The sequence below is a fragment of the Acanthopagrus latus genome, chromosome 23 (assembly GCF_904848185.1).
Source record: "Acanthopagrus latus isolate v.2019 chromosome 23, fAcaLat1.1, whole genome shotgun sequence".
Taxonomy (NCBI): Eukaryota; Metazoa; Chordata; class Actinopteri; order Spariformes; family Sparidae; genus Acanthopagrus; species Acanthopagrus latus.
In genome coordinates, this window is record NC_051061.1 from 8,013,838 (window position 1) to 8,035,462 (window position 21,625).

Consider the following 21,625-nt stretch of genomic DNA (forward strand, 5'->3'; position numbering starts at 1 on the left):
GAGATGATCTGGCCTATAGACTTCCTTCTCAAGATGTAACTTCAATTCATGCATGTTATATGTAAATATGGCTGATTTTCAGCAATCCACATGTAGATAGCTCCGAATAGAGCAAGTAAGGGTAGCTGGTCTTTTCCGACATCTAGTGGCGACTAAGAGAACTGATGTATACAGGGCGAGCGCATGTTTGAAATAACTTATTGTGCTATTGTTTTCTTGTTTTTCCTTTTTTGCTATCAATTAATTTGGATTGTCAATCTTTTGTATTAATAAAACTGTTTTATTTTAAAATCGAACAATTGTGACATTTAGTTATAGTCTCAGAGAAAGCTGTCCACTCCTATCTGTTGATGGGAAATATGTTTAATGTTCACAGAAAATGTTTTAATGAAGATAAACTAATTTCTCTGATGTCATCTCTATTCACTTACTGATATGAGTGCTAATCAACACCATGCGACAAATAGACAAATTAATCATGTAACATAGATAAATTTCAGCTTTATTAATTTGCAAAAGGATAATCCAGTGGTTATAAAATCAAGCATAGTCTATATTTTCACATTTAAAATTGTACAACAAAACAAAGACCACAAAAGAGAGAAAAAAAAGTCAAAGTTTAAAACCAATGAAATGGACAAGGACTGAAAAAAATAACACTGATACTTGAAGAAATATTAGATTTACAAATTGAGAAAAACAAAATAAAGTTAAATCGGAGTATCTGTGTTCTGTGTGGTATCCTGACTGTGCAGGATTAAATTGATTAGTTTAGACAGAAGGTGGTAAACTACAGTTTACATTCATATAGCGCTTCAGGAGGGACACTTGTGGGTGTTTCTTGACAAAAACAGACTTTCTTCAGCAGTAGGTCAAAGTGCAAACATTTGAATGTGTGTGAAAAATGACATTCGTACCTCTTGAGTATCACTCCATTTCTGACTGACAGTAGTATAAATATATATATTCAGTAAAGCTGACAGAAGGAGAGAAGGGAGAGTCTGTATCTCCATGTAATAACAAATCCCTCTCACACACAAGATTCAAAAATACCCCTCTCTGTTATTCAAACTGCACTTGTGGAAGTGTCTTGAATTATGGGATATGTGGAATCCATGTCACACTCTTAAAATTAAAACAAGTTTTCAACATCAACAATAAATAACAGCCTTCGTTTCAGTGCAAAACTACACGATAATGGAAAATACTAATTTCTAATGACCCCAAAAAGACATGAAACAGTCAGTGAAGTTGTTGATATTACAAATCCATTCTTCAACTTGAACACTCATATGAAATGTCTTGTTTAGTTCAATAACAAGACATTAAATGCATCCATTTCAATTGTTTAAAAATGTAATTCATAATTGATTAGTAATGTATCACTGCATCACTTCACTGCACCACAACATTACTTCACAAGGGAAGTAACATTTAACTGTTTAAACAGCAATGGGGAAGCAGAATAAGATTAACACATGATTAACACAACTGATTTCTCCTCTCTTCTAGCTGGTGAAGAAGCTATTTTATTTTGAAAAGGTCATTCTTTATTTGACCCCATAACATGACAAAGTAAACAAGGTCTCAAAATGTCATGGTATCATTTTAAGTCCCAGCACACTGACGGACAAATTGTAGGTTAGAGGTCAGTTGCGTTGTCTTCCAAATTTTAAACCAACAACAGTTTGAAATTTAAATGAGTATTTTCTGTTAATAACTTACGCTGTCATGGTGACCATTTTGGCATTGAAGTATGACTGAGACCATTGATGGTGTCGTTTTAGGCTGCATAGCTGGTGGTTCACAGCTGACGAGGCATCAGGTGGTCATAGTTCATGGATTCGTGTCAGCGTGTGTGTGTACTATGTCTGAGCCAGCTGAAGTTCCTCCAGTCCGTGTTTGCCAAGGTGATATCTGGCCAAGTCTTTCCTGGTCACCAGTCCAACCACCTGCAGAGGGTCACACCCCCAAAAACATCATCCTCAGCACTGTGGCATCCAGCAACATTAGTGCGATCAATACCTTTGACTTTGATCAATACATAAAAAGCTCAGACGCACACAGGGAAAGGAAAATATATATAATTACACACAGAGACACAGAAACACACACTCTTACCCTGTTCTCATCGTCCACCACCACCAAGTGTCTGAGTCCCAGCGCTCTGAACAGCTTAAACACACGAGGCAGAGATGTTTCCTGCAAACAAACCACGTCTTTCAACTTTACATTCATTTAAACAACTTTGACCTCCAAAAAAAAAGAAAAAAAGATCAACAGTATAAATGAATAAATACAGAGAAAACAGGAGCACAAAGAACAAAAAAAACAGACTAGCTTGAATGATTTCCACAGTAGTACCAAAAAAAATGACAATGGTGTCTGTGGGTCTGTGTTACCTGTGGTACAGTGTAAGGTGTTGCGTTCATGAACTCAGAGAGGTCCATCATACACTCCCTCTCGTCCTGGGAGACATGGATGCTCTGGATCGGGGGGAAGCGGGGATAGGCATCTCTGAAGTCCTTCAGCTGGAGTTTCCTCTGGGTCAACCGGGACCGAGCCAACTCCACAAACACCTGCCAGGACAGAGCAGGGACAAACACTTAGCTATCCCATGTCAGCTGTCACACCGGTGATGTAGCTGACAATACTGACAGCATTTTGACATCACTTTTTCCTACTGCTGATGTTACCTTGTGCTTGAGAAGAACAATCAGCTGAGAGCGGAGGATGAGGCCGCAGAGCTTCGCTGGCTGAAAGGGAGAGGGGGAAACAAAGAAAGGAAAGTTCAAGAAATTAAAGAAAAACTGTTTCTATCCACACTGAGGCTTAACCTCAAAGTAACACCCCTTTTGGGTAGTATTGGTATCATCAATCTGTAATGTTCTGTGCAAGGAGTCGTCCCAGACTGCATTTACATGCCTTATATTAGTTTTTGTAGTGTATTGTTTATCATTTCATTTACTCAAGTCAGTTACAAGGTACACGGTAGATTTATTTGTCATGAATCGCCATAACCGCCAAAATAAACCCCTTCAAAGAAAGAGCCCAAGCCATTAAACAGTACCTCATCACTACCAGTGACCTGCACGACAACTGGGAAGCCGTTGTGATTGGTGGATGTGTTGCTGAGGGTGTCCACGATGGTTCCTACTTTTTCGATTCTGTTCAGACAGGTGACCGGAGAACTCATCACCTCCCTGGATGTAAAGAATGAGGGGAGAAAAAGCAGAGTAAGAAATCTAAAATCACCGCTCACCAAGTTCTTGTTCCAACACTGAACAAATAAAACACTACACCACCTCTCTCAATGTCTCTGAATGTTTTGAGTAGAATTTAACAGTCATCCATTCAGAATGGCTCCAACTCAGCCATTAACAAACAGGAAGGACCTTACCTGGCGGTCAGCCAGTGGGAGGTAGCAGGAGCCTCCCAGTGCAGGAAGGGGACACTCTGCAGCTTGATGTGGATGTCATACAGACCCTGAAGCAGAGGAGACAGGTCTCATTCAACATGCCAACTGTATACCATATGCACTATAGAGCATGATCTATGTAGCATACCAAGAGACCAACATACCTGCTTTGTACCTGCAGGAAATTACACTACTTTAACTTCAGAATATTATTTACATATTAAACTTGAAACTTAAAAGTATGTTTTGAATGGTGAAAGTAATGTTCTGGGGTTTTTTCTGTAAATGTGTTACATAGTCAAAACCTGCAGAGAATTTGTGTGGTAGGTGTTGGGACACAACTACATTGTGTTTGTGTCTCCATACTGTCCTCTAAACTTGCCTATGAACAGCTTTGAGTTTGAATTCCTAGCTTACGGATACTTTAATATGGATTTATAAGGATCAACTAATGTAACACATAAGGAGGTAATATTCTGTTGTCTATATTCCTATACTCACCTCTACAAAGTAGTCTCCGACTATCTTGGCAGTCATGAGAACGAGCATGATGGGAAGGCCGTATGTGACATTTCCAGTAGCCTCTACCATGATGACGGTCAAACTGAGAGTCATCCTCACAATACCACCTGTGGAAGGCAGTGTAGCGTTATAGATACTATTCTTTCATGTTGCATTTTACAGAGTATTTAACAGAATACATGTGTAAATATAGATTATTTGAAAAACTGCTGAGAATCACTGTGATTGGTCATAACAACATGATCCATTTAAAATTAAACGTGAGGATTAATGATACTCACCCAGCTGAGCTGCAGCTCCAATCAGGGCATATTTCCCTGGGTCAGCCCATATCTAAAAAAAAAAACCAAACACACAGCAAAGTCAAACACTGAGTCATAACACCTAGTATATTAGTTTAGTTTAAGAGAAAGACTTTCACACAAGCTCTCCACTTCCCCAAATATGTTTTTGTTTCAATTTTGGTATTTTAAACACTGAGAAAGTGGAACCGCAATGGGAAATGTGGTTTTAAGTAAATCACACAGGCATGAGGTGTTTTTATTCCTATCAAGGGAACAGGGGACAAAAGTTATTGTCTTGTCCGCACAGAGTGAAGCATAAGACACAGATACTAACCGAGCCACTTGAGGTGATGGCAGCCAGCAGTCTTCCAAACAGTCTTCCCCAGGCTGCTCCTATTAGCAGTGATGGGATGAAGACTCCAGCAGACACCGCCAGGCCGTAGGTCCAACACGCCAGGAAGAAATAAGTCAGGGTGAACAAGCCCAGCGTTAAAGGATTGTAGGTGTCTTCCAGACAGAGAGGAATGAGAGGTGAATAAGGGGATCATTTGAAAGAATTTTTATGAAGACTTATTTTAGCAAGTGAACAGCTTTACCGGGCTGGTTGTGGAAGAGACTACGAACACTTCTCTCAGGAGTGTTGAAGAAGGCCGTTGCCATGGAGTTATACTCCCCATCTGCACAGAACAACTTAGAGAGAGAAAGAGAGGGAGAGAGAGAGAGAGAGAGAGAGAGAGAGAGAGAGAGAGAGAGAGAGAGAGAGAGAGAGATATTATTATCTGTCCCTAATCTGTCTGTTATAAGGTGAAATTGCAAGAAATTAAGTCAAAACTAGATAACCAAGATAAATATTCCAATCTATCCAACACTGACTCTATAATTTAAACAAAGACACTACAGCTGAGCTAGCAGCTGTACTGAGGCACAGTAGTGATGTTTAGCTAATGGTAAACAAGCATGCTAACATGTTCAAAATGGCAACACTCTGATGGTAAACATTATGTATACACTTAACATGTTCACCATCTTACTTTAGCACATTAGCATGCCATCATTTGCTGATTAGCACCAAACACTGAGGCTGATGGGAATGTTTAGACCTGATGGTGGCGCCAGATGAAAAGTCAAAGAATAATCGAAGTTATTACAGTTCATCCTATGGGGAGCATGAACATCCAAAATTCATAGCATCCAATCAACAAATGTTGGGCCATTCACTCACAAGTGTGAGCATCGTGGCAGCACAGGGACAGTAGGATTCATCCTCTGGAGAGTAAGAATGTCAAAAGTAAGTACCTGCAATGGGTACTCCTCAGTGTGCTCCGGCCCCAGAGGCTGACAGTCATTAGAGAAGTATATCATGGTGAATGACACTGTTGCTGTCACTGCAGCAACCAACATGGCCTCCATCACTTGCAAACAAGGGCGATGAACATACCTGTACACACACGCACATACAGACACACACGGGGGAAATCTTAAGTCCTACATATAATGGATTTAATGAATCTGAAACTTCCAAAATGTTGATGTACTGTCAGCTTCAAAGTGGACTTTCCTAGAAGATGAGGAAACACTGGGTGCAATAAAAATAGCTGAGTGGAAAACAAAGCTTCACTGCCAGCTCTGCCATTTTGTGCCTTTGGGTGTTGTGGCTGCAAATGTCAAGTGGGTTCAAGACTTCATCGCTCACAGTGACTGTGGCAGTGAATATTTTTGGAAGCTGCCCAGACAGGTAGAGAATATAATAAACTATGCATACTTCAAAAGCGCAGACAGCATCAGCTGATCTCTGGAAATGTTTTAATAAATGCCAGAGATCAGAATATTTCATATACTGCCATTAATGCTGACCAATGTAACACAAGCCCCTTATACGTCTAACAATGGAATGTGTTTTTTTTTCCTTTACAAATTACAATTAGTTGAACCCAAGCTTTGTATATATTACATATTAATGTAACCCAGTTCCTATCAAGATGACTTGTTCATTCATCAATAGTAATCACATTATCTTGTAAACATTCATTCTGATTGTGGCAAATTATGGCTACTTACATGAGTACTTACTTAAGCCATATTAATTCTTTGTTGAACTTGAATTTGAACAAAGTTGAATTTTCCCAAACTAATGGTAGCACTTTATACATCATCATGACAAGCCTGGATCTATATTTTTAAACCTTTAAGTTTTTATTCCTTGTGGGTACCTTTATCTCTTAAGTGTTACTCTAAGTGACACTTAAATATCCATTCTGACTGAAACTGGCCACTCTCACACATTTCAAAGCAAACCAACACCCTGGCCAAAAATAAATAAATTTTAATCATAGGTGTGATTGGCAAAGGACAAAAAAGCAGGAAAATACACTATCTTATACTTATTTATACAATATTATTTGGATAAAAATGGTAGGATTTTAATTATTCACTGGCATATTTCTACAATATAATATCAACTATAAACATCTACTTGTGGACAATATAATTATTTAAACTGCTTGCCATATCATCATCATGACATCTGTACATATCTACCTCCTGACAAAGAAGCAGGAACAGCAAATATCTTAGCATAAGTCTCCTCCCATATCAGTCAGTCGGTCCCCCAGTGATCGTACCTGTTCTGACTTTGTGAATATTTTTAAGCACAAGATGCTTTGATTCTAAGAAGCTGTTTAAAGCGTTCAGCTGAAAACTTCCTCATCCTGCACCCAACCCTGTCTCTGACAGACAACAGCAAAGCCTTTGGGTTAAAATGTGTTGCGTTTCTTGACACACTGCATGTACAAAAGCAGTTCAAATATCCATCCATCTCTTGATTGCAACATTTTACCTGAAGATGAACATTTTTTTGTACGTGTAAGAATGTCATTCCTTCATAAGCCTAACCTGATCCTGAAAATGGTCAACCAGTAGTTGAGAACGTTGAACAAAGCTCCCAGTAATCCACCTGCACAGGAGGGAGATGAAAAACTTAGAAACATACACATGGAGGGGCTGTCATGTTTAAAATGTGAACAAAATGGCGTAGTTATTCTCAATGCAAGTGCCTCTGGTGAAGAATAGAATCAAATAACATTTACCTATAGCTCCCATAGCGATGAACAAAGGAATCTCATAGAGGTTATAAGCCACACTCTGAAAAATAAATAAGTAACATCATGTCAGCTATTACACTGACTAACAAACAACACATAAAAACAACGCATGTGTTTCTCACATCACTCTCAAAGCGTCCGAAGTTGATGAGACCAGGGCTGGAAAGGTCTCCTGTTTTGTTGTGATAGATACTGAGGAAGAAGTTCAGGGTGAATGTAGAGATCATGGAGGCAAAGAACTGCAGACAGAGACAGAAAACAGGGAGGATGATGAATTAATTGTGACAACATTTGCCTCAATACAAGCACCTTGACAACACTACATGATCATTAATACTGGGATTATGATTATGAAGCACAAAAGACACTGTGACTTACTATCCTCCATGTCAGCATCTGGTTCCAGAAAGAAGCTCCCTCCTCGAGAGAGAACAGAACGCCACCTGTCAAACAAAGAGACAAACACTCAACAAACCAAATCAGCATTTTACCTAATATATATATACCACTACCCTAAACCTAACCCACAGCTGACTAATGTACGTTAACTTGACACTGTAGGAACAGTGTTACATAACTTTCAGAACAGTTACCTTAGACATGCAGAATTGTTTTTATAATATCACATTTTCAGTCCTTCCTAACAGTTTAACTATCATTTCTAATGATACGACTGAGCAAAAGAAATTAAAATGAGGAAAATTCATTCAAAGCTGACGCAGTGCGTTTACATGACACTTAAGAAAACCAAATTACTGGGTTAGTCCAACTATGATTGGATTTTTAAGATGCATGTATGCACCTTAGTCTGACTAAAATCGGACCGGATTGGATTTCTCTTAGTCAGATTAATACACCTAGATTATTCGATTGATAGTCGCATTACTCCTGTATGTCTACACTCCATGAGATCGGATTGGATTTTTGCATTCTGCACAAGCTCACGATTTTTTTCCCGGGGCTATGAGCTGGAAACAGTGACAGCGGCTTTCCTCCGAAATAACCGCAAGCAAGAGCGCCACTGTGCATCTAGTTTGTCTAATTATCATGTACACCATATACGAAATGTACAAAGATGTAGCTTCTCCTCACTCTTTTTACGGCATCTTTCTCAAATATAAGAGTTTGTTGTTGCTGGTGACGTAAAGAGGTCAGCCAGAAGTGGCTCACTTACCACTAGTTGAAATGGGTACAGCGCCACCTATCGTACCGGGGTATGACATGCTTTGGCCAGTAATTCGATTTTCTCACCAGCATGTATACTCAGACAATTGCAGTTCTCTGACTGAGTAGCATAGTCGAACTATGGCTGTTATCTAAATAAACTGTGCATGTAAACGCACTGACTGATATTGCACTTGTCTGTCAACTGGTCTTTTTCTAAGTACAGGAAGGTTACAGTTTTATTTTGTTCTCATATTCCTGGTTTGTATTTCCAAACAGTTCACGCAATGTTGCCATCATCAATCGTCACGATAAAACTGCAGACTGACAGTACATCGCAAATCCTATTCCTTGGAGAACAAGTGCTTTTGAGAGTTTCCACACAGGTTTCTTTGTCTTAGTTTGGGCATATAGCCATGTTGGTTTTATAGCAGCTAAACTGCCTGCACAACTAAGGCACATTGTTAACAAAGTGCATGTGTATACTCTGCTTGTGTGGTTTCTGAGGTTTTTACCAACTGGTGCCCCGAAAGCAGCTGAGACTCCGGCAGCAGCTCCTGCAGACACAAAGTCCCTTTTTTCTGTGTCTCTCCGGAAGTATTCAAAGATCTAGAAGCACACATAAACTTATCACTTGTTATATATCTTTCAAACAGACTTGAGAGGCATCACACACACAATTGAGAGAGACATTCACTATACACACTGACCTTGAAGTCTCTCTTTAAGGAGGTGCTCCTGCCCTGGGATACTCCTGCAGCTACAACAGCACCAGAGTGAATCATGGGACCTTCCTAAAGAAATTGCAGGTAAACCAGAAGTCAGCTGTGAAAGGGTGTCCATGGCAAGCCTTGGCAGTTACATACAAAGAATGAAAATTATGTATAACAATTATAAATCCCCACTTTTTGTATGTGGTCTATAAATGAGGAGGTTTGCATTTTGGGACAGTCATTGGGAGTTTCAGTTTACCTTTCCGACAGCAAGACCTCCGACCACTGAGCATATTACACCACACACTTTCACCACCAGGGTCTGTGGAGGATAAACAAGCAACTTCAGGTTATGAAAGTCCTTCCTGTTAAAAGTGGTTCAATCACATCCATTCACTTGTGTGTTATATGTGTCTGTACCTTAAGTCGTACCACCCGAGGAATCTTGACTCCATTCAGGTAACATTTTATCTGAGGAATGCCACTTCCTGCGGCTATGGGCTGGATGAGAGGAGGAGGACAGGAGGACAATGGGGGTTACAGTAAAAACACACAGACCTTACAGTATTTATAATAACAGCAGTAATATCTCAGGAAATGATTAGAGAATTGTGGAGTTGACATATTCATAAGGAAACAAAAAAAATCACTGACTGATTATCAAATGAAATGGCATTAGCAGCTGACATGTGGGAAAAAACACACACTTAAACCACTTCTCTAATAAGTCTTGTTGCAAAGAAAACTTAATGTTACTTAATAAACCACAGCTGCCCCTGCAAAACACTTTGGCTAACCAGAGTGGCACGAAGAGAGAAGCAGATCCATCTTTACAAATGTTCAACATTACACACTGCTTTTGTCCAATTAGTTTTCACTTCCACCATTTATTTGAATGGCTTGTTAACACTTTTACGCATTGATGACACACTTCTTCTAAATCCTGTCCCACAGTCTGAAAGAACACACAATAGAGGAACTGAAATTAAGACAGCAATTGTGCTTCCAAAACCGACAGCCAATCACTGTCACATTATTTGCTCTCCAGTCTTACCTCAAAAAATGCAACAATGATGGCTCCCACCATGACAATGGCAGAGTTTAGGACCGCCCAGAGGATGAGAGAGATTGACAGGCCACCCACCTCTGTAAACTTCTCTATGTCTGTGAGGGGTCAGAGGTCAAGGGAAGACCTGAGGGTTCTTATAGCACATGGCTGGAATTTGCCAAATAGGGTCACACTGTTGCGGTCACTAATGATGTTTCAGTAGCTCTAATCAACAAATGGCTGACATGATGAAGGCACTAATACTAAATGTGACTATTTGGACAATATCTATGATTAGAACATAATAACTACTCATTTCTGCAACAGCTATATGGATTAAAGAAAACATTTTTTAAGGAATCAACGCTTCAAGATATTACATATTGCAAAAAAAAAAGGGAGATTTAAACGTCTTCTTTGATTATAAGGCAGGTCTAGGTGAATAAATAAATGGTGTGAAAGTATCAAAATCTTCACCCCACAGAGAAATGCACTAAGCCCATTTTCAGAAGCTGCCTATTAGGACTTCTGTAGGGTTGTTATGTCACAACTATGTGGCCACAGCCATGCGAAAATGTGCTGATTAATGACAGCAGGCTGGGCTTGCCAGGAGGGGGGCCTTTAAGAGACATGCATTAAAATGTAGTGAGGCAGAGGATGAATATTAGTGCCGCAGACAGTATGAGGGTTCAGTTCAGTTCAGTACAACCCCAAAAATCCTGCAAAAGGTGAAGGTCATATCTTCAGGATACTCTCTTTGACCACTTGGTATTTAAACCCAGCCAGTTCCTCCACCACGATGTCGATGAAACAGGCGATGAGGCCGGTCAGAAAGCCAATCAGACCACAGACCACCCAGCGACTGATCTCCAGACATCGGAAACCCTAAAGATATAGTATGAAGAGATACAGGAGAGATGAAAATAAAGAATACATGCATTTTTACACATGCAAATATTCAGGTATTATTGCATATATATTCGGGGGATTCCCACGCCACTTACCATATAACTCATCCTCCTCTCCTCCTCAAGAAACAGCTGGTTCTCAATGTTATCATAGTCCAGACTCTGGAATAACACACAGAGAACAAAATAAGCACTATAAATGAAAAAAATACAGATAAAAGGTGATGGTGACTTTCTATTCTTCAAACAAAGATCTTGATAATGTGACATAACTGTCTGTGTGCATATATAGCTTTAGATCAATGTCAACAACTTCATATCAAACCAATAACATGTAAACACAAAGCTGATTTTATCAACTGTTTCCAGTTACTGGCCAGTTTAAGAAGATTATCTACTACTTTGTTGCACTCTTTTTTTTTAGTTTCATGACCTCGAGTTCAGAGTTTCTATACAAGTGTTACTGAATCAATTTACTTCTTCTATTATCATTTGGCAACATTAGTCACTTTTAAACTCCGGCATGCCAAAAAAGTAGTTAAGTGTCCTCAGTGAAAGGCACACATGGAGGATACAATCAGGCTACACCACAGTGTTGCTGAAAGTGCTTTTTTACCTCAAATTTAAGTGACAGCAGCTTCTCATTGTGGGGGATCTCTTTAGGCCGCCCCCGAAGAGAGTCCTGCATGGTAGAAAACACAGAAAAACAGAGATCACCACACCAGCTATGACCTACAGTACAACCTCTGACCGGCTGAATCATGTGAGGGACTGCACTCAGCTGGGAACGGAGCTACTGACATCAGAAGAAAAAGTAGCAATTTACAAGCATTTGAAACAACATAAAGAAGCCATTCTTCTAAATTAGGATTTGTTTTGACAGATTTTATCTATTTCTAACTTAGATACTGGAGCACATTAATAATGAGGCAGATCGAAGATGCAGTGACTGAAAAAACAAAAGCACCAGTGTTTCCTCCAGAACATTTAGCATGAAATAATCGAAGATATGTAAGAGGACATTCTTGTCAATGCAGACTTTATTTATCATTGAAGGAAACTCTGGTGCAAAAGAGTGCATTCTGACATACAAACAAGCAACTACAGGCAATTCAAAGGCATTCCTTTTCATGTATTCATGCAGTGTTAAGTGGTCCGTCTGTCCAGCCGCATAATCAGCAACGAATCAAGCAACTAAATGAGAAAGCTGACATTCACATAGACAGACCAGAACTCTGTGTGAGAAATGCACTTTTGTTTACAGCATCCAACAATCAAGCAAATCACATGCATGACATCACATTCCCATCAGCTGAATCTGATGGTTTCTGTCACGGAGGGAAACCGATCTGCTGTCTTCAGTTATAGCCCTATGCTGCCTTTTATTTACTGTCCTGACCAAACCTGACTCTGGTGTGAGCTAACTCAAATACGTTTTCACTTTGTTGGTTTCACGATTACAGCAACAAGTTTTTGATAAGGTATTGCTTAACTGCCCTGTTGCGCTGTACTTTATCTTAAATTTTCTTTTTTCCAATCAGCAACCGGTGTGTTGGATCAGTTTCTGAAAATACTGAATGGTTTGAGCACATTATCATGGTCAGCATCAATTCACCATTTGCAATGCATCACGGCGGAACGATCAGACAGTTTCCAAGCACGTGACTCTTCTGCAGACTAGATGAGTCAACCTGCAGTCACTCTGCTGATTTGGCCTTTCAGCGGGTGATTTCTGTGACAAATTTCCTATATTGGGCTTTAAAGGGGAGCAACTGGTATTAAATTAAATACTGTCTGCAACATTTATCTCAGGCTGCATCTCAAAAAATCTGGCTTCAAGTCTCCATTTGGACACATACTCAGTCTGTGTGTGTGATTAAATCACATTAAGTCAATGGTAAATGCCACCTAGATGCACATTGATGATGTGTGTAATTTTAAGAAATCACTTCTCATTTAGGGCTGTCATAATAACTGCTTTCTGTTTGACAATATATTGTCCCAGAAATAATCACTGTCATTTCGAGACTGTCATACTGTGTGTGACTGATATAATGATAATGTAACAGCATAATTACGTAAGTGCAGCCTTTCCCAGAACACTGAACTTTGATATCTTAACTCTAGGGAAAACCCTGAAAGTTATTCCAGCTTAAAGTTGATTAACAGTGGTTATATTGCTATTTAAACACACATGCAAACACAGTGGTTAATACTGAGGTCAGCAAATATGATCAAGGTTATGTACATGCCCTAATAAGTCTGTAAGATATCGTCGAGAAGAGCTGCACGATGTATGTAAGTTGATAACGTTATTATGGTGACAGGCCTGTTCTCACTGATTTGGTTGTAGATCACTGGGGTTTTACTATTATAGTGGATAAACTGACTTCACTTAAGCAGTCTAAGAGAAATCCCACTAAAAGTCTTGATGGAGTGATGATCAACAGGAGCAACAGACAAAGAGAAAAAGTGATATGACGCTTCGAGTTTGGACTTTACCTCTTCTGACGTAATCTCCTCCTCCAAATCCACCGTGCTGAGTCTGCCTATCTGAAATATACTGCGTCCTTCAGACAGCTACAGACATCACAGACAGCAACAAATATATGTGGCTAAGTGGAGTTGTTTACAGGCTGATGTTTTCACTTGACAGAGATGATTTATCCGATGGAACTAACACAGCATGTACGATAAAACACTTGTCTGATCATCACTGAATACAACAAGGTCCTACTGAGGTTCTATTTGTTTACTTGTATTTGAGGGAAGAAAATAAATATAAGTGTAAACAGTTTGATGCCATCTATGGTCCTGATGGTGCAGGAAGTAGCTGGTGGGTCCTGGTGACTTTAGAGGAAAACAGAAGTTGGATTTTCCCATGTTTCTATATTAGTTTGACTGGTGACTTTGTTTAATCTAAAGAGAGCTGGTCAAACATCACAGAACATTATCACTCTCTGGTATTGCCTTTTGAGACTATGTTGCCCTCTAACATAATGAAAGTACTACAGGATCAAAATAGTATCTATACCAGGAACAGATGACCTGCAACTCTATGTAACACAAATCAAATCATCCTTAAAGCTGATGACTTAAGTCAGGTTAAGTTGTCCGTAATGATCAATGTGTCCATCAGACTGCCTCTTCCAGTATCAGATCAGCCGATCAGTGAATGGCCCAAGTAACAAGCCATTGAAAGGACTGGCTTGTCAAAAGTCTCACTAATCTGATTACTTTCGTAGAAATTTTCTAGCTGACTGAGTCCAACTGCGTGCATCCTGTAAGTAATTACATGAAAGCTAAGTTAATTACTTTCATGCCGTCCCAAACCAAGCTGCAACTGCAAAAAAAACATACCATAGCACATGAAAACACGCCCCAAACTGAACGCAGTGCATTAAAACTCAATACGGGCATTCATGATGCATGCAGCGCTTAACGTAACCTTACAGTGGTTTATAAGACATGACACAGCATCTTCTTAACGGTGCAAAACAGCTGTTAAGCTAACGTAGCTAACATGCTAGCTGTACCTGTCTGGAGTGTCGGGGCTGCTCGGAGCCGTTGAGCAGCGGTGTCCCCTCCCCGGTCGCCCCGGACTCGTCGGCTCGGCTGGACCACGACACTTTCTTCGTGATGTTAGCCATGGTGGCCTCCGCTAGCTCGCCGCCCAAAGTGACACAAAATTTATTTCATGAATTGCAGTTGTTGCTAGCTTACTACTGTTGTTCTTCCTCAGGTCCCCATGGTCAGCCCTGTAACTCGTGACGTTTAGTAAGGCTCGTGTGCAGGACCAAAAATATCAGTGTGGCGCGTTGGGTGCTGGGTAATGTAGTTTTACTAGTTTTGTCCCGGCAGCTGAAGATGAGCGCAAAGATGTAGCGTCAACAGGGCTGTGTTCAACTGTGAAAGAGGAAGTGTTAAGGTTCTTGACGTAAGCAAAAGTAGCAATGTAAAAATAGTCTAAAGTAAAGGTAGAAACACGCCCTCTTGCAGTGTTAGTATTAGCCTACTATAACACTATACACATATAATTATTGTTGCATTAATTTGTAATTAGCATTGTTGTATTTTAAGGCCTTCAACTGTGATGTAAATAGTATAAAATAAAGTCTAATATTTTTCTATGAAAACTGGTGGAGCAAAAGTTTAAAGTATCATGAAATTAATGTAAAAATACATCAAAACTGTATCAGCAATGGAAAAAAATATATAATTTGATCCTTTCTCACAGTAGATTCTACAATTATATTACTTGTTACAGCAGGAAAAGCACAGGTGTACACACATGACATTACTGTGGAAACTATTCAGTTTACTTTAGGTATCTGAGTAAACCACCAGTGATGATTGGCCTGTCCGACAAGTTTGTCATAGAATACCTGAGCAAGGTAAGCATACTAGAGACATGAAATGTAAGAGAGGGACACATCCTTGACTCACATTGAGTTTGTTATTTTTCCCCTTGGATGGGATGCATGTAGACATAAAAGTCACGAGAAAGTTCCAAGGAGACCTCTTGTAAAACAATAAAAATGGCTTTATTGTCACAACAAACTCTCAAACTTTTGAGACTTTGCTGTAGAAAGAGACATACACTACTAGTTGTGATCATATTCATAGAAAAAGAAATGATTCCATTCTGACTTTATCAGGCCTTTTTATTCACTGAGGGCCTGAGGCTGGTTCACAGCAAAAAGTAATTAATTTTGTCCTCCAGATTGTGCACAATTTAAACTTTGCTGTACTTATGCACCCAATAAAATGATAAAACAAGCCAATGATGAGTTTTTATATTTTTGTTCATATAAAAATAAGCATTGTACATTTTTTGACAATCCAAAAAGGACATTTATATCTGTTATTGAAATGCCATAAACAGAAAAGAAGGAGCAGCATCACTGAAAAATGTATATATAGCAATAATTATAGGCTGTTTTATTGTACAACCCATAGTATTGAATCTGTTATAGATCAGATGGAATGTGCCTCAGGTTATTAGGTAAGATAAGAAAAAGTGACAATTACAGAAAGTGAATAAAATCTAAAGAAATTAAAGTTTATATTTGACCCTTTTTCAGCAAGAGACAATTAACATTCTCTGCAGAAATTATGTTTTGGAATGTAACTTACAGGCAGCGCTCTAAACATTCACATGCCACCTGCTGCACCTCCCCACGCACCTCCTCTATGTCCTCCATGCCCAGCACCACCCCTCTGGGCACACCTCTTCCTTCTGCTACCCCTACCACCTCTGAGGGACTCAGCACCCGGTTCCACATTCTGAACCCTGCCACCTGCCCAGCAAAACCCTCAGTAGGGTCAAACCCTCCACCAACAGTGTCCTGCTCCTGGCCCAGCACCACCGATCCACCTCCGGGAATCTCCCAGCCCTTCCTGAAGTTGGAGCCTGAGGAGGTGAGGCGTCGGTCACTGTAGTACCAGAAACGTCCCTGGATGGAGGACCACACAACGCAGAGGTGGTGCCAGCGGGCATCCAGGATGGAGGACACAGGGAGACGCCGATGGACAGGGTCTCCAATGACAAAGTCCAGGGAGCGGGAGGAAGAAGAGGCATAGGAAGATGGTGAGAATGGAGAGGAGTGGTAGGACGGGCGGGAAGGTGAGGGAGAGGCAGAGGAGGATGAAGATGAGTCGGAGGAGTTGCGCCCATACAGAACCAACTGGTTATCGTTGTCATCTGTAGCATAAGAGAGCAGTGTGCCGACATGTGAGGCCTCCACACGGAGCCACAGACACACAGAGAGTTCAGGAAGGTCGGGAAGAGTCGAAGAGAAGGTGACGTAGTTCTCCGCTGAGGCCGACGGGAACAACAGCATGGAGTCCACGTTACAGACTGTAGACAGAAGGCAAGAGAAGATATATTCAGTGCGATGCTAAATCTAATATCCCTGGCACAACAAAGACACTGTAGAGGCACTAGCTAATACTTACTGGTTGCATGCTTTTTGCGAACTGGTTGTGCAGGGATCTTCTGTCTCACCGGAAGCTGGAGGAGGTTATGGATCACTGAAGACTCCACCTCTGTGTTGCTGTCTTCCTTGTCTCCTTCAGCCCATGTGCTCACAGGGCTGGGCTGATAAGACTCAGACTGTGGCCGGGGGAGAGCCTCTGAAGTCCGGGGCTGTGGAGCCTCCGGGCGGGTCCTGCCCAGTCTTTCTTTGGCGGGTTCAGGATGGGTCGGAGCCTGGTAGAGCGGCTGGGGCCGAGAGGAACTTGTGTTGTGTAACTGATGGTGTCTCTGATGATACAATTGAGCCTGAGATAGCTGTTGGAGCTGGGGTTGGATATGGGCTTTAGGATAAGGCGCAGCCTCCTCCTGGACAGGATAAGGTCTTGTCTGGGCCGGCTTTTGGATCTGTGACTGGGGACGGTAAGACTCAGGCTGGGGGAGGTAATCTGTGGGTGTCTGCTCCAGGGTCAATGAATGTTTTGGCTGGTTTGGTGCTGCCTGGTATTGATGGGGCTGTTGGGGGATTCTGGTCTGAGCTGTGCCCGTTTGGGAATAGCTGATCCCTTCCTGTCTGGGTTGGGGATGCACTTCCAGAATCCTTACAGTCTTTCCTCTTCTATGTGTCTGGCTTCGCCTGCGTGGTTCATAGTATTCCTGAGGTGTGATGTCAGAGTTAAGGGGCTCTCCCACCCTCCACAACCCCCTGGGTTTCCCTCCTCCATTTAGCTGCAGGACCTCCTCCAGTTGGCCCTCTAGTCGGGTCACACGGAGTGCCTGACTTTTCATGGATTCCTGCAACCCTTTTAGGCCAATGAGCAGCTCGTCACGCTGGGCCTGAAGGGCAGCCAGCCTTTCCTCTTGGCTCTGGAGCTCCAGGGTGAGGTTGGAGAAGTCCTGATCAGGATCAGGCTTCTGTTTCTGAGCATGGCGGCGGTTCTCCCTTATTGTCCTTTCCATCAAAGACATACGACCCTCGGTCCGCTTACTCCTCTTCTCGAGCTTCCTGCTCCACTCTCTGGGGATAATAGTTATCATGAGAACATATTTGTTTAATTTCTGAATCATTGCTGTTGAAAAATACATTAAGTAGTACAATCAGGCCTGACACTGGTGAACTCAGGGAGTGTGCAGGGGCTGTTCTGTAAATCATTATTTCCTAACCCATCAAAAAGAACAGATGCTAAAAGGAAAAGCCACCCACTCAAAAATGTCTTGCTAGAGCCGATCCTGAAGTTTAACAATGCATTTACTGTACATTCTGTTCTTATTTCATGTGTAATGGTCCAATCCGGAAAACATTCAACTGGACTTAACTGTTACATTAAGTTGTGTTCTCTCTCTGCTCTGCCTAATACATCTCGACCCGCCCAATTCTGCACCTATATTTACAGTGAACCTTTAGTATTTGTACCCAGGCTCTAACCTGAGACCTTCAGTCTCCTGAGTTGTGCTCTGCCTGAGGTGATCAAGCTCTTGTGACATGTGGTGCAAGTTGTCACTCAGGGCCTGAACACGGCTCCCAAGCTCTCCCGAGGAGTTTCTGTTCTGGTTCAGGGCCAGCATGTCCAAGCGGGCCTGGGTGAGTGCCTGGAATTGCTGGAACTGTCAAAAAACAGAAATGTGTTTTGTGTCAGTCTTTCTGCAGCTGTTTCGTCACTGATTTGAGGGTCAGGAAAATTCCCAAAACCCCCAGAAGAAAAAACACATCAATTTTCTCATTGAACAAACATCATTGTTGCAATAGAAGAGTTTTTGCAACCATTTCAGTTATCTGCTATTCATTTACAGAATGACGAAAATCACATCTGTCCAACAAAGGCAGGACAAAGGGAGTGAAGTTGCAGAAAATGGGTTTGAAGTTAAAGCTTTTTCGCTAAATAGATTCAAGATTCAAGAGGGGTTTATTGTCATTCCAGCCATATACACAGTACATGTTGCAAAGAAATAACATTTCCCAAGAAACAAACAGTGCAAACAAACAACAACAACATAGAACAACAACAATACTAAATGCTTTTTTTATAATACATTTAGCTGCATACATCATAAAATACTCTATACAGTGATTATATGATTATCATTATTATTATTAGTAGTAGTAGTACTAGTAGTATTTACATGAGGTGCAATAGTGCATCAGACAAATACAAAAACAGCTACGTGTGTGTAAACTGTAACAGTGAGTTACAATCCTGAATTTAAGGTTTTTGAGGCTAATTATTCATCACTGTCACAGACCTTAAGTTACACAAAACACATTAAAAATACATTTCAATATGTGATTGATTTAAAGGAAGCTGAAGAACATCACATAACATGATGTGCTCAAGGCTGCAGAAATGGCTCTTAGCGTACTGCTATCGCACTAAGCTGTAGGCTAATTAGTGACTAGTGTTAATTTATCTGGTGTTATTTTTTCTCCATTATGATGATTTAGCAACTGTGTTATTAATGACTGCATAACATTTAATTACTAAGATGTTAGATCAACAAACGTGTATTTTTCAATCACAGGAAACAGGAACATTGACTTTATTAGCTTTAGCTATGAGGCTATCTCACAAGCTAGCCTGATATAGTCACTACTGTTTGTTTTGTTTTTTATATTATCCTTGCTTTTGGCTAGCAAATGTTTACCTTTCTATGGTAGGATATACTATTTTCATGGACTGAAAGTCAGATTGGGGAGGTAAATACACTTACTTAATATATAGGCAACTACTGTGTTTTGACTTTTTAGGTCAGATATATTAAAAAAGTTAAGTCCTATAGTCTACAGACTCTAGTTTAGTCTGCAAAAAAATTGAAAGTCTGCAGCTTTGTATAGCTCTAAAAAATGAAGGAAGCTTTTATCATAATAGCTCATAATAACATCGCTGTTGTCTTGCTGTTTGTTGTTTTATTGAAATCCTGGTGTGCTTTTTAAAATGGCGCAGGCATTTACAGAGTTAAATGCTATGGGGAAGTGCAGCAAACTCAGAATTGTATTAATAGCGTAAAACTAATTCAAAAGCAAATTAAAACATATATAGTAATTTATTGAAAAGCATGAAGTAAACCCAGCAGCTGCAAATCATTCACTGTTACGGAAGCATGATTTATATGAACACCATAACAATCATGTATATGGAATGGGGGAAAAAAATGGATTCAACCTGACCTGCTCAGTGAGACGTCGTAGTTTCTGGGACACAGGATCGACTCCCTGCACCTTATCCGACTGAATTTGCAACAGAAGCATGTAGACCAGGATCAGGGGCCAGTGGCTCAAGCTCAGGCTGCCCATGGTGTGCTGGAGCTGGGATAGATGCAGCCAGGAGTCCAGATCCCTGTCTCGAGAACTGGTGGTGAAGGAACAAATAGAGGAGAGAGTGAGACATAGCTGAAAAAGGTTGGTCTTGGTACACACTGCACACACACAATAAACATGCATGCACCCACACAAAACACAAAAGCACACCCACAAGCTGGGACAGGAACACACTTTCCATTTTCCACAACATCACTGGGGACCTCAGAGGAAATGCAGATGGATTTAACAGGGAGTCAGCTTCTCTCCGCCTCTCTCTCACTCTCCTGGACCAGCAAACACAAAGAAAAAAAAGATTATCTGCTTTAAACTATCTACAGATTAATGACCAATGTTGACTTAAATGTAGACTGTTCAGAGGTGACCTTTGTCAATATATTTGTTTGTTGCTCCACTTGTAGTTAACTGGATGCTCTGTTAAAAAAAGGATTCATTAAAAGTTGTCAATACTTTCCTGTTGGACAAATGATAGAAAAGGAGACCTCTGACATGAAAACATCTGGTTATAATTTGGGATGTCCCGATCGGGGTTTTTTCAAGATCCGATCCGAGTCCCTTAATATTTAGTATCTGCCGATACTGAGTCCCGATCCGATACTCAGCCTTATCGAATATTTTCCTGGATAATACAGCTTCAATAAGAAAAAAAATGCCTGCATTCCTTAATAATTTGTTTTATTTTGTTGAAACGAAGTGTATACTCATATGGCTCTTTCGTATTCTGCATGTGCTATTCCAACATTGGACGACCACCTTCCCTGTGTCAGCAGGTGAGTCTGTGACGCTGCACTGTGTGCAGCCAGCTGAAGTGTGTGCGAGACGCAGCACACACTTGGTGCCTCCATATCATCCACTGCTAATTTCATATTCCTTACGTTGTCACGTTAAATGACGTGGACGCGTTGCCTGTCTACACCACGTTCAGCATCTCCTCAGTTGCCTGTTTTACACGCGCTGCTGTATGAGACCCACCAAACTGGTACGCCAACACCTGCACTTGGTAACGAAAGTGAAACGTGGAAGAAATGTAATGTAAAGCCGAGATGGTAGGGCATACCGGGGATTCAAAAACTCCAGGTGTCCAACAAAACCCTGATCCTCTACCGCGGAGATGAGCTGGTTACCCAGAGCGATTCATTGAATCACCTCCTCTGTAATATTTTTGGCCATGTCGCTGTCT

General features: G+C 40.8%; 2 protein-coding genes across 6 annotated transcripts; both read right to left on the reverse strand.

The window, feature by feature from the left end:
• Nucleotides 1-476: 476 nt before the first annotated feature.
• clcn7 (chloride channel 7) lies at nt 477-14,961 on the reverse strand. 3 transcript variants are annotated; one of them, XM_037089322.1, is made up of 25 exons: nt 14,695-14,808; nt 13,661-13,738; nt 11,775-11,840; nt 11,255-11,320; nt 11,003-11,135; nt 10,257-10,366; nt 9,623-9,703; nt 9,462-9,524; nt 9,200-9,283; nt 9,005-9,098; nt 7,704-7,768; nt 7,448-7,564; nt 7,311-7,365; nt 7,117-7,177; nt 5,521-5,662; nt 4,821-4,914; nt 4,559-4,731; nt 4,222-4,273; nt 3,920-4,047; nt 3,401-3,486; nt 3,071-3,203; nt 2,697-2,756; nt 2,403-2,579; nt 2,122-2,202; nt 477-1,952 (listed from the first exon to the last, which is right to left on the reverse strand). In XM_037089322.1, exons 1-25 carry the CDS (start codon nt 14,806-14,808, stop codon nt 1,866-1,868), a joined length of 2,400 nt encoding a protein of 799 aa, XP_036945217.1. In that variant the 3' UTR covers nt 477-1,865. The 3 variants fall into 3 exon arrangements, with proteins under 3 accessions (XP_036945217.1, XP_036945218.1, XP_036945219.1); XM_037089323.1 differs by having other exon boundaries at nt 1,866-1,952; nt 13,661-13,711; nt 14,695-14,961; XM_037089324.1 differs by lacking the exon at nt 13,661-13,738 and having other exon boundaries at nt 1,866-1,952; nt 14,695-14,961.
• Nucleotides 14,962-15,781: 820 nt separating this feature from the next.
• On the reverse strand, nt 15,782-21,622 carry LOC119014705 (pentraxin-4). 3 transcript variants are annotated; one of them, XM_037090110.1, is made up of 7 exons: nt 21,503-21,536; nt 20,811-20,859; nt 20,600-20,711; nt 20,296-20,476; nt 18,559-18,737; nt 17,117-18,150; nt 15,782-17,018 (listed from the first exon to the last, which is right to left on the reverse strand). In XM_037090110.1, the coding sequence occupies exons 4-7, from the start codon at nt 20,419-20,421 to the stop codon at nt 16,291-16,293; spliced, it is 2,067 nt and encodes a 688-aa protein (XP_036946005.1). In that variant the 5' UTR covers nt 20,422-20,476; nt 20,600-20,711; nt 20,811-20,859; nt 21,503-21,536; the 3' UTR covers nt 15,782-16,290. The 3 variants fall into 3 exon arrangements, with proteins under 3 accessions (XP_036946005.1, XP_036946006.1, XP_036946004.1); XM_037090111.1 differs by lacking the exons at nt 20,600-20,711; nt 20,811-20,859 and having other exon boundaries at nt 21,503-21,622; XM_037090109.1 differs by lacking the exon at nt 21,503-21,536 and having other exon boundaries at nt 20,600-20,998.
• Nucleotides 21,623-21,625: the final 3 nt, after the last annotated feature.

What these genes read in the sequence shown, in the direction of transcription:
- LOC119014705 (XM_037090111.1), bottom strand. Translation starts at nt 20,421, where the DNA reads ATGGGCAGCCTGAGCTTGAGCCACTGGCCCCTGATCCTGGTCTACATG. An exon ending in TACGACGTCTCACTGAGCAG is followed by an intron (nt 18,738 to 20,295) that starts GTCAGGTTGAAT and finishes GTTTTTTGACAG; the next exon opens with TTCCAGCAATTCCAGGCACT. An exon ending in TCGCAAAAAGCATGCAACCA is followed by an intron (nt 17,019 to 17,116) that starts GTAAGTATTAGC and finishes TTCTGTCTACAG; the next exon opens with TCTGTAACGTGGACTCCATG.
- clcn7 (XM_037089322.1), bottom strand. Translation starts at nt 14,808, where the DNA reads ATGGCTAACATCACGAAGAAAGTGTCGTGGTCCAGCCGAGCCGACGAG. An exon ending in TGCTGTCACTTAAATTTGAG is followed by an intron (nt 11,321 to 11,774) that starts GTAAAAAAGCAC and finishes GTGTTATTCCAG; the next exon opens with AGTCTGGACTATGATAACAT. An exon ending in TGGTGGACGATGAGAACAGG is followed by an intron (nt 1,953 to 2,121) that starts GTAAGAGTGTGT and finishes GACCCTCTGCAG; the next exon opens with GTGGTTGGACTGGTGACCAG.